This window comes from Hemibagrus wyckioides, linkage group LG14, assembly GCF_019097595.1.
Source record: "Hemibagrus wyckioides isolate EC202008001 linkage group LG14, SWU_Hwy_1.0, whole genome shotgun sequence".
NCBI lineage: Eukaryota > Metazoa > Chordata > Actinopteri > Siluriformes > Bagridae > Hemibagrus > Hemibagrus wyckioides.
In genome coordinates this window covers 2,670,322-2,685,215 of record NC_080723.1, presented here as the reverse complement: position 1 = coordinate 2,685,215, position 14,894 = coordinate 2,670,322, and the positions used below count along the sequence as shown (strand labels likewise).

Sequence of the window (14,894 nt, the reverse complement as noted above, 5' to 3'; positions counted from 1 at the left end):
TGTCTTACCGTGTAAACTTTAAGCACCAGAAGGCTTTGAGATAAGCTGAACAGCAAATGAAAGCTCTGCAAAAACCTGGTCAAGTTCAAGAGTATATCAAAATCACATTTTTTCCTTCATGCACGTCTCTCTCTCTCTCTCTCTCTCTCTCTCCTTCCCCTTCCATCGCCTTCTTTCTCGCATACAGGTAACCTGGAGACACTGTTTCCCAGAGGTCTTAACTGGGCCCATCACTCTGTTTATCTTTTCTTTCTTTTATTTACCAAGACATTAAAATATTTTAAATGATTAATAATTCACTAGAAAAATATTACATGGTTATATCACAGTAACCAAGGTACCTCTTCTTGTCTGATTTAAGTATTTTTAATTTCGCTTTATCTGCTATGTGTGTAGTGCTCTTTCGTGCTCATTTTTGTATTACAATAACATCGAAATGAATTGTAAAGTACTTTAAATGAATTTAAGCTCCATTAAGCACCACTAAGCTCCACTGTTGGGCAATTAAGCAAGGCCCTTAACCCTCTCTGCTCTAAATGTGCTGTATTATAGCTGCCCCTGTGCTCTGACCCCAACTTCCTCAGCTGGGATAAGCGAAGAAAAGAAATCCAATGTGCTGTAATGTATGTATGGCGACAATAAAGGCTTCTTGCCCTCAGTTCTACTTTGTAATTACAGTGTAATTTATTATACTGAGAGAACTAACACAGAGAGAGTGTATATAGAAAAACATGGTTTCCCAATTAGCCAGCTAGCAAATCATCAGCTTGCTTAGTTGCTTGGCTGCTTTAAAGGCCCTGGTTTCCTTATCTACACAGTACATTAACACATTCGTGGTGTATTTTCCATTTAAATGTTCAGTTTGCCAAAAGAGATTGAGCATTTGCAAACACGTTATCACATGATATCTCTTAGCAAAGAGTATAGAGAAATGTAGCGTAGCAGTTTATACCACCACCTACAGTACTGGAGAACAACGAGGACAGGTGATGGTGGCTCATGTGGTTAAGGCGCTGGGTTGTTGATCAGAAGATAGGGGTTCAAGCACCAGCACTGCTAAGCTGCCTCTGTCTGAGCCCTTGATCAATGTCCTTACCTCCAGGGGTGCTCTATCATGGCTGACCTTGTGCTCTGACCCCAACCCTCCAAGGATGGGATATGTGATGAAGTATATATGCCAAATAAATCCTACTTAATGTACTGTATGAAAGCTTGCATGTTTATCAGAGATAAGATTGCTATCTTATGTGTAATACTGCTTAAAATGAGAAATAAACTACTACACTACCTTTTGTTGTTGTGCTCTTCCCCATAGTCACATGCTAGATTTAAGCTTATATTATATATATATTATAATATTTCCAGATATTTTCTTTTCTAAAAACTTTCTGAATCTTGTTAAAAAATATTTTGTGATCTTACTTCTTTCAGCTGAATATTTCTAACTTAGTTACAGTCACTGAGTCATTAAGGGACTGTAAAATAAATGTCATGGACCCAGATATAACACAACCACTCAAATATCAGGCTTAATATCAGTGCAGAATAATTATAATCTAGTATATATCTCTGAACAATATAGTTTACAATAGTGATCATACCCTGTTCTCTGAGATCTATGTAAGTGAAATATATGTTTATATACAGATATATCTACAGTTTTTGGTACCAACCCTAATCCACAGGTCAGTGAACTTGCTTCAGATAATCAGCTACAGGCCCAAAAACCAGGGTCCGGGATGGACAAATGTTCTGGATAATAGCTTTGATTAACAGAAACCTTAGCTTAGGGATTATATTTTTTTCTGTATTATATAAATGTACTTATTTCTTATTCATTTTGCTTTCATTTTAGGTAGACGTAATCAGATATTAAGATTTAGCTTAAGTTTAAGTGAAGTTGGTGTAAATTAATTGTTAAATTTTATGACAATTCATTTATTTTTTAAAACTGCATCAGAAATGTTTAATAAACATTACTTAAATGTGTAAAATAATATTTTATCTATATATTAGTGATTTTTGTTCTTGAATGATCTATTTATTGATTTAAATTAATAGTTAATATTTTCAGATTATTTCATTATTGATAAACCCATTCTATTCAATGGACCAGTCAAAAGACTGAGAAATATTTTTTTTCCCACCTTGCTTCACAAACTCCTGGAATTTCCTGGACAACCACTATTGTGTATTCTCTCTCTCTCTCTCTCTTTCTCTCTCTCTCCATTCCTCCATTCCAGCATAACACCTGGTGCAAAAATAGCCACTGGCTTCTTCTACTTTGTAAATCAGCGTAGACCTACTTTAGGTCGTATTTTTGTGAGCTGAGACAGGGTGTGCACAACAATAGTGAACAGAATTCTAGTAGTTTGGGTTCGAAATGCATTTTATTAAAATACATGACCAAGATATAACAAAACAAAAAAATATTGGGGGAAATATGGATCCATAACCTCTATCATGGGAACACTGGGACACTGGCAGGAACACACCCCTGGATGAGACCAAAGTCAATCGCAGGGTAGCATGCACACACACAAACCTATAGGGACAGTTTAGCATATTCTGGGAGATGGGGGCAACCCAAACAGGTATGATGAGATCATGCACAGGGACTTTGCACAGACAGTACCAGCAATGCAATGTTTGTAGCCTCTCAAACAATTTATGAGCAAGACTGTATATTACAACTGTGAGATATTTACTAATTCAAACACTGATCCTAGAAATAAGGACACAACATTTATTAGGCTTACAAAATAATTCCACGGTAATAAGGGCTGAATAATTACATCTGGAACGTTGCTGCGTTTTTCATAAGGCACTCCTTCCTGAAAGAGAAAAATACAATTAAAGTTCCTTACTCTCGTCATGCCTCCGCAAGGATCAGAAATAAATAGCTGGATATTATACTATGATATTATACTTAATTCTACCACCATAAACCAATTTCACAGCACTCCCAGAGCTCCAGTGCTTAAGCACTTTTAGTCAGTTTTAATAGATATGTAAATTAAGCAAGTCCCCACTAATTTGCATTTTAATACTGAAACAATTGCTTCTTGAGAATGACTGACACTGAATTTTGAACGATGCCATTTTCTGAATGTATACGTGACACGTGAAAATGATGAAAACTGTGATTTGGCATAAATAGATGGAATGTAGCTCCTGATCACCTGAATATCTGTATAGATAATAAATTGCTCAGCTCACATCATTACTCGTGTAATCCTAAAGCAGATGTGAAAAGTGCAAAACACTTACGCTTCTCGTTTAAACGTCTCGTGTGATATCCTGTCATTTCCCAGACCCTCAGGACACTCATTAAAATGCTGGATTCCAAGTGTCTTCAGTGCTACGAAGAGGCAGATTTCACTTAATTTAACGTGTGCTGGCTTACATAAAGTACACAGAAGTCTTTATTATAGCCACACACACACATTACAGCACAGTTTCTTCGCATGTCCCAGCTGAAGAAGTTAGGGTCAGAGCACAACGGCAGCAGAGAGGGTTAAGGGCCTTGCTCAATTGCCCAACAGGCTTGAACCCTGACAACAACCCAGAGCTTTAACCACTTGAGCCACCACTACAGTATGTTTACAGTGTACATGTACATAGATTTAGATATACACCGATCAGGCATAACATTATAACCCCTGCCAGGTGAAGTGAATAAGACTGATGATCTCATCATGGCACCTGTTAGTGGGTGGGATATATTAGGCAGCAAGTGAACATTTTGTCCTCAAAGTTGATGTGTTAGAAGCAGGAAAAATGGACAAGCGTAAGGATTTGAGCGAGTTTGACGAAGGGACAAATTGTGATGGCTAGACCACTGGATCAGAGCATCTCCAAAACTGCAGCTCTTGTGGGGTGTTCCCGGTCTGCAGTGGTCAGTATCTATCAAAAGTGGTCCAAGGAAGGAACAGAGGTGAACCGGAGACAGGGTCATGGACGGCCAAGCCTCCCTACGATCTCTCTTTTTAAAGAATCTAAATGTAAAATTCATACCCATGCTATTTTTTTTAGCATACAATGTGATATCCTTACCCTCTCTATATTGGTTGTAAGAGATGTACCCTTGGTTTGTAGGATCTAGGACACCACACACTGCATCCAGGTTGGAATCATCGAACAGACATGGACTACCAGCTTCCTGAAGCTTGGATGCTTGCATTTGCTCAAGTTGGGAAATCAGGAATTCCCTTGGGTGTTCTTAGAAACAATGGAACAACAACAACAAGAAAAAACAATGATAATGGTTATATAGATATATGGCAGTTATATATACAGATATGTCCCATAATGAAAGCAATAAGGTTCAGCTATATCAGAGAAGACACTCATGACATTTGATGAGTCTCAGGTTATCATCAACAGGATTGCAACAGTGCTTTTTGTTATATAAGACAATAAATTAGCGTCATCAGAGAGATCAGAGATCTGTATGACGTTACAACTCCGTTACAGAACATTAAAAAGGTCAGAGGCTTTATCACCTGGTCTGTAATAGAAGAGCATGCTGGTTAAGTTGTTCATGAGTTCAACGATTTTGTGATTTTCGAGGTACTGTGCTGCCTCTTGTTCCCGTGGTGTAGACATGATCGCGCTTCATTAACACTGCTCAGGCCTCCGCGTCCACGGTGTTTGGCGTGGTTGCTATGATACCCCTGCCGCGCGCGCGCGCTCAAACCGGCAGCTTGGACAAACTGCACTGCGCGTATATTCGGGTTTTTACCGTAACGACCAGGAAACGACTGAAAATGAGGTTGCTGTGAAAAGTAAGCACTACGAAGGTTTCCATGTTCACCTTTTCAAATTTCTTTAGTGTCCCTGTAGACACCCTGCTCACTAATTATACAATTAATTACCTTTTCCCCTAACGTACATGGCACGCGCGCTAACGCTTTCGAAGATGTAATGTTAACTTACATTTTTTCTTTACATTACTGAAACCGGACCTGCTATAGCGCCCCCTACTGACAAAACTCGAGTGTGTGTGTGTGTGTGTGTGTGTATGTGTGTGTGTGTGTGTGTGAGAGAGAGAGAGAGAGAGAGAGAGAGAGAGAATACCTTTATTCGCGCGCGCGCGCGCATATGAATAGTGAATTATTGTCATCATATGAGTACAGTGAAATTATTTTCACAGCTCCCATTGTACACCGATCAGCCATAACGTTCTGAGCAGGTGAAGTGAATAAGACTGATGATCTCCTCATCATGGCACCTGTTAGTGGGAAAATTGGACAAGCGTAAGGATTTGAGCGAGTTTGACGAAGGGCCAAATTGTGATGTCTAGACCACTGGATCAGAATATCTCCAAAACTGCTGCTCTTGTGGGGTGTTCCCAGTCTGCAGTGGTCAGTATCTATCAAAAGTGGTCCAAGGAAGGAACAGTGGTGAACCGGTGACAGGGTCATGGGCGGCCAAGGCTTATTGATGGACGTGGAGAGAGAAGGCTGGACCATGTGATCCAATCCAACAGACGAGCTACTGTTGCTCAGATTGCTGAAGAAGTTAATGCGGGTTCTGATAGAAAGCACACATATTGCACAAATATATAATTATATTTTTCTTTACACATTATGTGCTATAAAGACAACTTACATATACTTTTCCATGCACATTATTACTGCCTTACTTATTGATGTACATACACTTATATTGCCAAAAGTTTTGGGACATCTGCCTTTACATGCACATCAACTTTAATGACATCCCATTCTTAATCCGTTGGGTTTAATATGGAGCTTTGCAGCTATAACAGCTTCAACTTTTCTGGGAAGGATTTCCACAAGGTTTAGGAGTGTGTTTATGGGAATTTTTGACCATTCCTCTAGAAGTGCATTTGTGAGGTCAGGCACTTATGTTGGACGAGAAGGCCTGGCTCACAGTCTCCACTTAAATTCATCCCAAAGGTGTTCTATGGGGTTGAGGTCAGGACTCAACCCTAGAAGCAGTCAGCATGCCTAGGTGCTGGATTTTATACACCTGTGGACATGGAAGGGATTGGAACACCTGAATTCAATGATCTGGAAGGGTGTCCCAAAACTTTTGGCAATATATAAATAAATAGATAACCAATATAGAATGCTGTTAACCTTTTATAACAGAGTAAGCTGTTATATTTGTCACTTTTTTTCATTTTCTTTTACTCTGCTTGCAGAACTGAGTGCACGTGACGCAATCAACACGCGACAAAATCCCGCACCGCCACTGTGGTTCTTTTGCGCATGCGTAAAGCAAGGAGTCCTTGGCTGCGCTGGCTGCTGTAGGTGAACCGTACTGTTTCGGGACGCTGTCAAAATGCAGACCTGGAACCAGCTTTATCGTACCCTTGCAGCGGTAACTATCCTCTGTCTAATCTTATCGTGTTTTACTGATTGTGCATGCACTGGTTTATAGACAAAAATCAAGCAGTAATCCGCTTTCTCGCCCGTCAAGGCCCAGTTAGCTCAGTAGCTTCAGTAACATTAGCGTAGCTTACTTAGCTTCTAACTAAACCGAAGGGAGTGAGGTGTGTAAGTGAACATGGCTGGGGTTTTCTTCAACCTGGTGAAAAATATGCTACCTTATATGCTTTTATTTGTTAAAGTCAATTATAAGTAGTAAGATGTATGTAGCTTACAGCTTTAAATGGCTAGCTCCTGTGTATTCAGGGTCAAGCAGTCTTATTATTTTCTGTCTTGTCTTAATGTGGAATTCGTGTGTACAAGAAGTTCCTAAAAGCCATCAGTTTCACAACATGTTGTCTAACTAACTTGTGCATGTCTCTAAATACATTTTCACATCACCTCATTGTGAAGTCTAGACATTTTTCTTAACACTTGTGTGGTTGTCTGATGAAGTTCCACTACGTAATGCAAGTTTTTCTCTCCCTGACTTAATAAACGTCTTGAAGAATTCCTCGTGGTTTTTCAGGATTTAAAATGTGTTATTCTTTTTCCTATACAGCGAGGTCAGCACCTGCCCTGCAAACTGCACGGAGCCACAGCGATATCTCTGAGAACGTATGCCGACAAAGCCGCAAGTAAGACCACTGAAATGCTGCCGTTGATCAGTGGCATGAATCTTTATGTTCGTTTACCTCAATTGCAAGCCAGCGAGTTCATCTGATGTGCTTTGCTTTCTTCTAGTCGATGCCGATGTCACGGTGGTGGGCTCAGGACCAGGAGGGTATGTCGCTGCCATCAAAGCCGCACAGCTTGGTTTCAAAGTAAGGTGACAGCCGGTGATCTCCGTAATGGCAAAAAGAGTTGTTTTTTTTTTGTTTTGTTTTGTTTTTTTTCATTGGTTAACATTACTTCATTTTGCAGACGGTGTGCGTGGAAAAGAATGCCACGCTTGGAGGCACCTGCTTAAATGTGGGCTGCATCCCATCAAAGGTATTTTTTAAGACTTTTTACACTGACATTTCTGTATTTGCAGACATTTTCTCACAACTATTTTGTATTTTCAAGGCCCTGTTAAACAACTCTTATCTGTATCACATGGCACATGGAAAGGATTTTGAAAGCAGAGGTATTGAAAGTAAGTACAGACTTGAATTTATTTTTTTACTAATGTCCTCTATTTAGCAATTTAGTAACTACCATGTCATCTCTTTTTTACCAATTAATAGAACAGGAACGTTTCAACCTCAAGCCTGATTCAAAGATAAATCTATTGGTTTTATTTCTTTTTAGTCCAAGGGATTTCGCTGAACTTGGAGAAGATGATGGCACAGAAGAGCGGTGCTGTCAAAGCCTTGACTGGAGGCATTGCACACTTATTTAAACAGAATAAGGTGTGTTTGTGTGTTATTTAGCATATACAGTTATTTTAAAAGGATAAGCAAAAGCAGTTGTTGTTGTTGTTATACTTCTGCTGTGGTGTTTAATTCTTCTAAAGGTCACGCATGTCAATGGGTTTGGAACTGTAACCGGGAAAAATCAGGTCACTGCCAAGACAGCTGATGGTGAGCAAGTCATTAACACCAAAAACATCCTTATTGCCACAGGATCAGAAGTCACCCCATTCCCAGGCATCGAGGTGCGTGTTCACACATTTGCACCTGCTTTGTGTGGCAAAATGTATTCATATATTGTTAATAATTGCACATTCATTTCACAAGCTTCGACTAAATACACATCGACATCAACATTTGTGTCGGCAGATCGATGAAGAAACTATAGTTTCCTCTACAGGGGCTCTGTCCCTTAATAAGGTCCCTGAGGAGCTGATTGTTATTGGAGCCGGAGTTATCGGAGTGGAGCTGGTGAGGAAATGGGATATAAGAATATCTACATGTGGAATTACAGGCTTTATATTGATCATGGACTTCTCTACATTCTGTGTTTTTTTTTCTATGGTTCAGGGCTCGGTGTGGCACAGACTAGGCTCCAAAGTGACAGCGGTGGAATTCCTGGGTCATGTCGGTGGGATGGGCATCGATATGGAGATCTCCAAGAATTTCCAGCGCATTCTCCAGAAACAGGGCATGAAGTTCAAGCTCGGTACCAAAGTCCTGGGTGCCACCAGGAGGCCTGACGGAAAGATCGATGTGGCGTAAGTTTTAACTTCACTTAAACTGTTAATGTGGTCTTACTTATAAAAAGGAAAAACGGGGAATTGTTTTGTTACAGAAATATTAAACAGTTTTGTGCCGCTGTGTGCGCAGACTGTGGTGTAAACCCCATATTAATGTAATTTCTATTGCGTTTTATTGAAAGCCTTTTAATTAACCTAAGATGCCTAGTTTGTTAAAAGATTGTACTCCACGAGTTCCCAAGCATTTTGAATGAACAGCCCGAAATGGATATTATGATTTTTTTTTTTTTTTCCCCCAGTTTTATTTTATCAGGCTTCAGTAAATGATTTGGTATAATTTTATGTTTGTTTTCTTCTGAGTCTATATTGGCAAGGAACTAGCAGAGTCGGAGAAATATTCATAATTTGAGAAATAAAATGGAGGTTTTGAGTTTGTCTCATTGCCCTGCGATATTTATAAATCAGGTGATAAATTTTGTGACCTTCTGTTGAGCTTATTGTAGATGAGTCCACAGGGATGTCGGGTTTTATGACTACATCAGCAGTTCTTAGCGTGTATGTTAGTCTCCAGTATGATCTGTTTGCCGTAATTTGTCTAGCACAGTTTCTTTAGCAATGTTGAAGTGACTGTAATTAATTGTGTGTGAGAAATACTGTGAAACCTACACTGACCAGGCATAACATTATGACCACCTGCCCCCTTTTGATGCAAAAACCTGTCGAGGCATGGACTCCACTAGATCCCTGTAGGTGTGCTGTGGTATCTGGCACCAAGATGTTAGCAGCAGATCCTTTAGGTTCCAGGACGTAAAGGATACTTACAGGACTTAAAGGATACTTTTGATAGATACTGACCACTGCAGACCGGGAACACCCCACAAGAGTTTTGCTCTGATCCAGTGGTCTAGCCATCACAATTTGGCCCTTCGTCAAACTCGCTCAAATCCTTACTCTTGTCCATTTTTCCTGCTTCTAACACATCAACTTTGAGGACAAAATGTTGACTTGCTGCCTAATATATCCCACCCACTAACAGGTGCCATGATGAGGAGATCATCAGTGTTATTCACTTCACCTGTCGCTGATCAGAGTGTTATGCCTGATCGTTGTATTGTAATATTCACTGGGGTAAAAGAGCAATGATGGCAGTATTTTGTGTTTGCAGAGTGGAGGCCGCTGCTGGAGGCAAGAACGAGACGCTCTCTTGCGACGTGCTGCTGGTGTGTATCGGCCGTCGCCCTTACACAAATGACCTCGGCCTCGAGAACATTGGTATTGAGCTGGACAACCGTGGCAGGATACCCATCAACAACCGATTCCAGACCAAAGTGCCCAGGTACTACAGATTTAAAGGAATTGAAATCGTCGCTTTTTGAGCAAAACAAAATGACCGCTAAAACGTGCAGAATAATGCAAGAAATGCCTTCGGTTTTTGCCCTTGGAACAGAACAGGCAGTCAAACTTCTCAGAAGCATTTCTTTGTTGAAGAAGGAAAGTCAGACTGTACAGAGGCAAAGTCGAAATGTAGAGTGTTGTGGTGATTTACTTTAGCCAGTGATATTGTTTCCCGTTTATTGCAATCAGGTCACTATTAGTTATATTATTATTTGGAGTCACGACAGCAATGAGGTTTAAATCGCTTGCCGGTCTTGAAAAACGCAATCATTTGTTTCCTCACAATTAAATAACTTTGACTGCCATTAAGGCATTTGATATGGTGCATACAGTCTAACATTTTCTGATTTATTTACCTATTACAAATTCTGTTGACTAAATGTATAATGATTAGCCAGCGCTGTGCTATTTTCTCATACACAGATGACTCTGAAGGTCACATCGAATATTTTGCACTGTCAGGTTCTTCAGCAATTCATGCAAAACATCAGAGATCCTCATTACTGTCTCAAGAAATGGAATGTTTTTAGGATTCATGTAGTGTTCTCGCTGTAACTAGGAGATAAACTGATTAGGGTTTGGAAACAATCCAGACAGGGTTAAGGTCACAGCAAGGCAGGCTGATTTATTAGGACTAGACTCGTTGGCCGTCGAGGCATGCCTGTAGACCGTTAACTGTTCCTTCTTAAAACTTGAATTGTATTCATTTGTTATGAACATTGTGTGCAATTTGATGACTAAGCATGAACAAATCCTTTGGTTATGGCATGTTTTCAGTCATTGTGCTTTCCTGAATGCAGTATTTATGCCATCGGTGACGTGGTGGCTGGTCCCATGCTGGCACACAAAGCAGAGGACGAAGGCATAATATGCGTCGAGGGAATGGCAGGAGGAGCCGTGCACATCGACTACAACTGTGTTCCTTCAGTCATCTACACACACCCTGAAGTCGCGTGGGTCGGCAAGAACGAGGAGCAGCTCAAGGAAGAAGTGAGATCTTTTCATTCCATTCATTTCAATAAGCTCAAATGCTGCATCCTCCCCACAGTGAATTATTCAAACTCAATTTGGCTACTTGAACATGTTTTCTTTAGGGTGTCCCGTACAAAATTGGCAAATTCCCCTTCGCTGCTAATAGTAGAGCAAAGACTAATGCTGATACAGACGGCCTGGTGAAGATCCTGAGTCACAAGGAGACTGATAGAATGCTGGGAGCTCACATCCTTGGATCGGTGAGTTGGGTAGTTTTTGTGTGTGTGTTTTATTTGTCACCTACATATTACATAAATGTATTGTTGTGAAATGTGTTTTTTTTTTTTTTTTTTTTCTAGTTACTCAGCCCGTTATGCAACAATAAACAATAGAAAAAATATTTAAAAAAAACAAACAGAATATTGTAATATTTGATGGACATACAATAAACACACTGGAATCAGTTTGCAGCGTCTGAAATAATGTGGAATTGAATTATATGGTTTGGTTTACTTTTACACTGGACATAAATTAGCTAAGAAGCATTTGTTTGGGGGGGGGGGTACTTGTAAAACCTTCGCTCACTGGTCAGAAATATGGCGACAGAAAAAGGACCGGATCACATTGCAGTTCTGTCGTATTACAGCTCTGACCTTTTAGCGTACTTTGTCTCTCAAGGCTCACATCTGCAAAATAAATATGAGCTGCAGCTCAAAATATACTTCATGTTTGGTTCACATCCCGCAGTGTCGATTTTTTTTTTTTTCCGCTTGTACCCTCGTAGTGTGGAGCGAGACACTATATTGTCAAAAGTTAAATCAGTGAATTCAGGGGTTGGGCTCAGCCCCTTAGTTCCAGAGAAAGGAACTAAGGACATTTTGGACAATTTCATGCTCTTTGTGGGAACAGTTTGGGGATGACCCCTTCCTGTTCCAACATGACTGCACACCAGTGCACAAAGCAAGGTCCATAAAGACATGGATGAGAGAGTTTGGTGTGGAGGAACTTGACAATAATTTTGGCAATATAGTGTATGGTCTCAGTTCGGTTGTTTTGATCCGCACCTGAGTGCAATTGCTGTACTTTGACCTGTCTAAATAATGTTTACCAAAAAAGGAAACACTGCACCCTTAATAACCTTCTGCAGGTGGTATTGATTTTATTTCGGCTTCAGCTGAAAGAAAGTGCTTTGTTACGCAGGGAGCTGGTGAGATGATCAATGAGGCTGCACTAGCGATGGAATATGGAGCATCATGTGAGGATGTCGCAAGGGTCTGCCACGCCCACCCAGTAAGTACTGCCCAAAATCTATTGGGGATAATTGCTAAACACCACAATTAATTAAGAATGATACCTGTCAATTTTATTTAGAATTGAAGACTAATTGAGTGATTTGAGAAAACTATCTATATATTTTCCATGTCTTTTATATAGGCCCCAGAATTGTCCTTTTTTTCATTATCATGTAATCTTGGTGGTCAAAACTGATAGTTTTCTTCTACCAGAGCTGTTCAGGTTTCTTGACTCAAACTTTTCTTCCTTCTTTCCAGACCGTTTCAGAGGCCTTCAGAGAAGCCAATCTCGCTGCTTCATTTGGAAAAGCTATCAATTTCTAGATTAAAAGTTACACGTGTATATAATTGTCGGCTTTATAACTGGTTTCAGTACTTCAGCACAGCACACATTTGAGATCCTGAGCCCTTGAGTTTTCAGGAGAAAGCATCAGGTGAAACTACAGTAAAACTGTATACCATTTAGTCTATTATTTAAATGTTCTAATAAAGGGGTTGGGTCTTATACAGGTCTGAAATTGTGTAAATCCCATTCGAGTGCGATGTACTTGTGGTGTCAACACTCCTAGACAAAGCAGCAGCCGTAATACACTATAGGGATGAAGTGGAATTAAGAAAAGGTTCTTTAGTATGGATTTATTTCTGAGATCATTTTATCAAGTGCAGAATGCAAGTGCAGTAGTTTGTGCTGATTTCGAGTTGGGTATGAATGCTGGTAAGATTTTGAATCTTCTCAATACCGTACTGCCATAGTTAGACCCTTGAGCGTTAACCTTAACCATAACCTTGTCTGCTCCAGAAACACTGTATAATGGTTGTCCCAGGGCTCTGACCCCACCACCTTCAAAGCGTATGACTGGAAAAAAACACACGTTCATTGTACTGCGTATGTATAACATCAATAAAGAATGTCTTTCTAATCTCAGATGGTTAATAATGGGACACGAGTTAGAAATTGTGTGTAGAAATAAGTGTCTCTAGTACTTATCGGTTTAAAAAACTCAAACCAATCTAAGTTTTATGACCAGAGTAGAATTTCAGTCTAATTATAAATATTTCCACTTGATATTGATTGCAGAAAGTAGGATGAGGTTTATGATTTGAATTTTTTTTATATACATCTGTATACATCAAATTTTTATTTTGGAGCTAAAACGGTGGAGGACCATACACCGGTCAGGCTTCACATTCTGAGCAGTGAGAGGTGAAGTGAATAACACTGATGATCTTCTCATCGTGGCATTGTGGCCAAATTGATGGCTAGACCACTGGATCAGAGCATCTCCAAAACTGCAGCTCTTGTGGGGTGTTCCCGGTCTGCAGTGGTCAGTATCTATCAAAAGTGGTCCAAGGAAGGAACAGTGGTGAACTGGAGACAGGGTCATGGGCGGCCAAGGCTCATTGATGCACGTGGGGAGAGAAGGCTGGACCGTGTAATCTGATCCAACAGACAAGCTACTGTTGCTCAAATTGCTGAAGAAGTTAATGCTGGTTCTGATAGAAAGGTGTCAGAATACACAGTGCAGGACGGGTCAGGGCCGTTTTGGCAGCAAAAAGGGGACCAACACAATATTAGGCAGGTGGTCATAATGTTATGCCTGATCAGTGTATAGGATACAGTGAGGAAAAAATTATTTGATCCCCTGCTGATTTTGTACGTTTGCCCACTGACAAAGAAATGATCAGTCTGTAATTTTAATGGTAGGTGTATCTGAACAGTGAGAGACAGAATAACAACAAAAAAATCCAGAAAAACACATTTCAAAAAAGTTATACATTGATTTGCATTTTATTGAGTGAAATAAGCATTTGACCCCTTTGCAAAACATGACTTAGTACTTGGTGGCAAACCCTTGTTGGCAATCACAGACGTCAGACATTTCTTGTAGCTGGCCACCAGGTTTGCACACATCTCACATCTCAAGGAATTTGGGCCCACTCCTCTTTGCAGATCCTCTCCAAGTCATTAAGGTTTTGCGGCTGACCCTTCAGCTCCCTCCACAGATTTTCTATGGGATTAAGGTCTGGAGACTGGCTAGGCCACTACAGGACCTTAATGTGCTTCTTTTTGAACCACTCCTTTGTTGCCTTGGCTGTGTGTTTTGGGTCATTGTCAGGCTGGTCATTCCATCCACGACCCATTTTCAATGCCCTGGCTGAGGGAAGGAGGTTCTCATCCAAGATTTAATGGTACATGGCCCGTCCATCGTCCCTTTGATGCGGTGCAGTTGTCCTGTCACCTGGGGATGGTGTACTTGGGGTCATAGGCAGCATTCCTCCTCCTCCAAACACGGCGAGTTGAGTTGATGCCAACGAGCTGGATTTTGGTCTCTTTTGACCACAACACTTTCACTCAGTTCTCCTCTGAATCATTCAGATGTTCACTGGCAAACTTCAGATGGTCCTGTACATGTGCTTTCTTTAGCAGGTGGACCTTGCAGGCGCTACTGGATTTCAGTCTTTCACGGTGTAGTGTGTTACCAATTGTTTTCTTGGTGACTATGGTCCCAGCTGCCTTGAGATCACTGACAAAATCCTCCAGTGTAATTCTGGGCTGATTCCTCGCCGTTCTCATGATCATTGAAACTCCATGAGGTGAGATCTTGCATGGAGCCCCAGACCGAGGAAGATTGACAGTCCTTTTGTGTTTCTTCCATTTGGGAATAATCGCACCAACTGTTGTCACCTTCTCACCAAGCT

The 14,894-nt window shown here is 40.5% G+C and overlaps 2 protein-coding genes across 2 annotated transcripts; one reads left to right on the top strand and one right to left on the bottom strand.

The window, feature by feature from the left end:
* Nucleotides 1-2,380: 2,380 nt before the first annotated feature.
* si:dkey-42p14.3 (EF-hand calcium-binding domain-containing protein 10) lies at nucleotides 2,381-4,977 on the bottom strand. Its single transcript, XM_058408430.1, has 4 exons — nucleotides 4,506-4,977; nucleotides 4,057-4,221; nucleotides 3,271-3,361; nucleotides 2,381-2,834 (listed from the first exon to the last, which is right to left on the bottom strand). The coding sequence occupies exons 1-4, from the start codon at nucleotides 4,606-4,608 to the stop codon at nucleotides 2,792-2,794; spliced, it is 402 nt and encodes a 133-aa protein (XP_058264413.1). The 5' UTR covers nucleotides 4,609-4,977; the 3' UTR covers nucleotides 2,381-2,791.
* A 1,214-nt stretch (nucleotides 4,978-6,191) lies between these two features.
* On the top strand, nucleotides 6,192-13,119 carry dldh (dihydrolipoamide dehydrogenase). The gene is made up of 14 exons (XM_058408429.1): nucleotides 6,192-6,351; nucleotides 6,961-7,036; nucleotides 7,143-7,222; nucleotides 7,323-7,391; nucleotides 7,467-7,536; nucleotides 7,692-7,792; nucleotides 7,897-8,037; nucleotides 8,162-8,263; nucleotides 8,363-8,553; nucleotides 9,701-9,871; nucleotides 10,731-10,920; nucleotides 11,025-11,162; nucleotides 12,103-12,192; nucleotides 12,453-13,119. Exons 1-14 carry the CDS (start codon nucleotides 6,313-6,315, stop codon nucleotides 12,516-12,518), a joined length of 1,524 nt encoding a protein of 507 aa, XP_058264412.1. The 5' UTR covers nucleotides 6,192-6,312; the 3' UTR covers nucleotides 12,519-13,119.
* The last annotated feature ends 1,775 nt before the right edge of the window (nucleotides 13,120-14,894 follow it).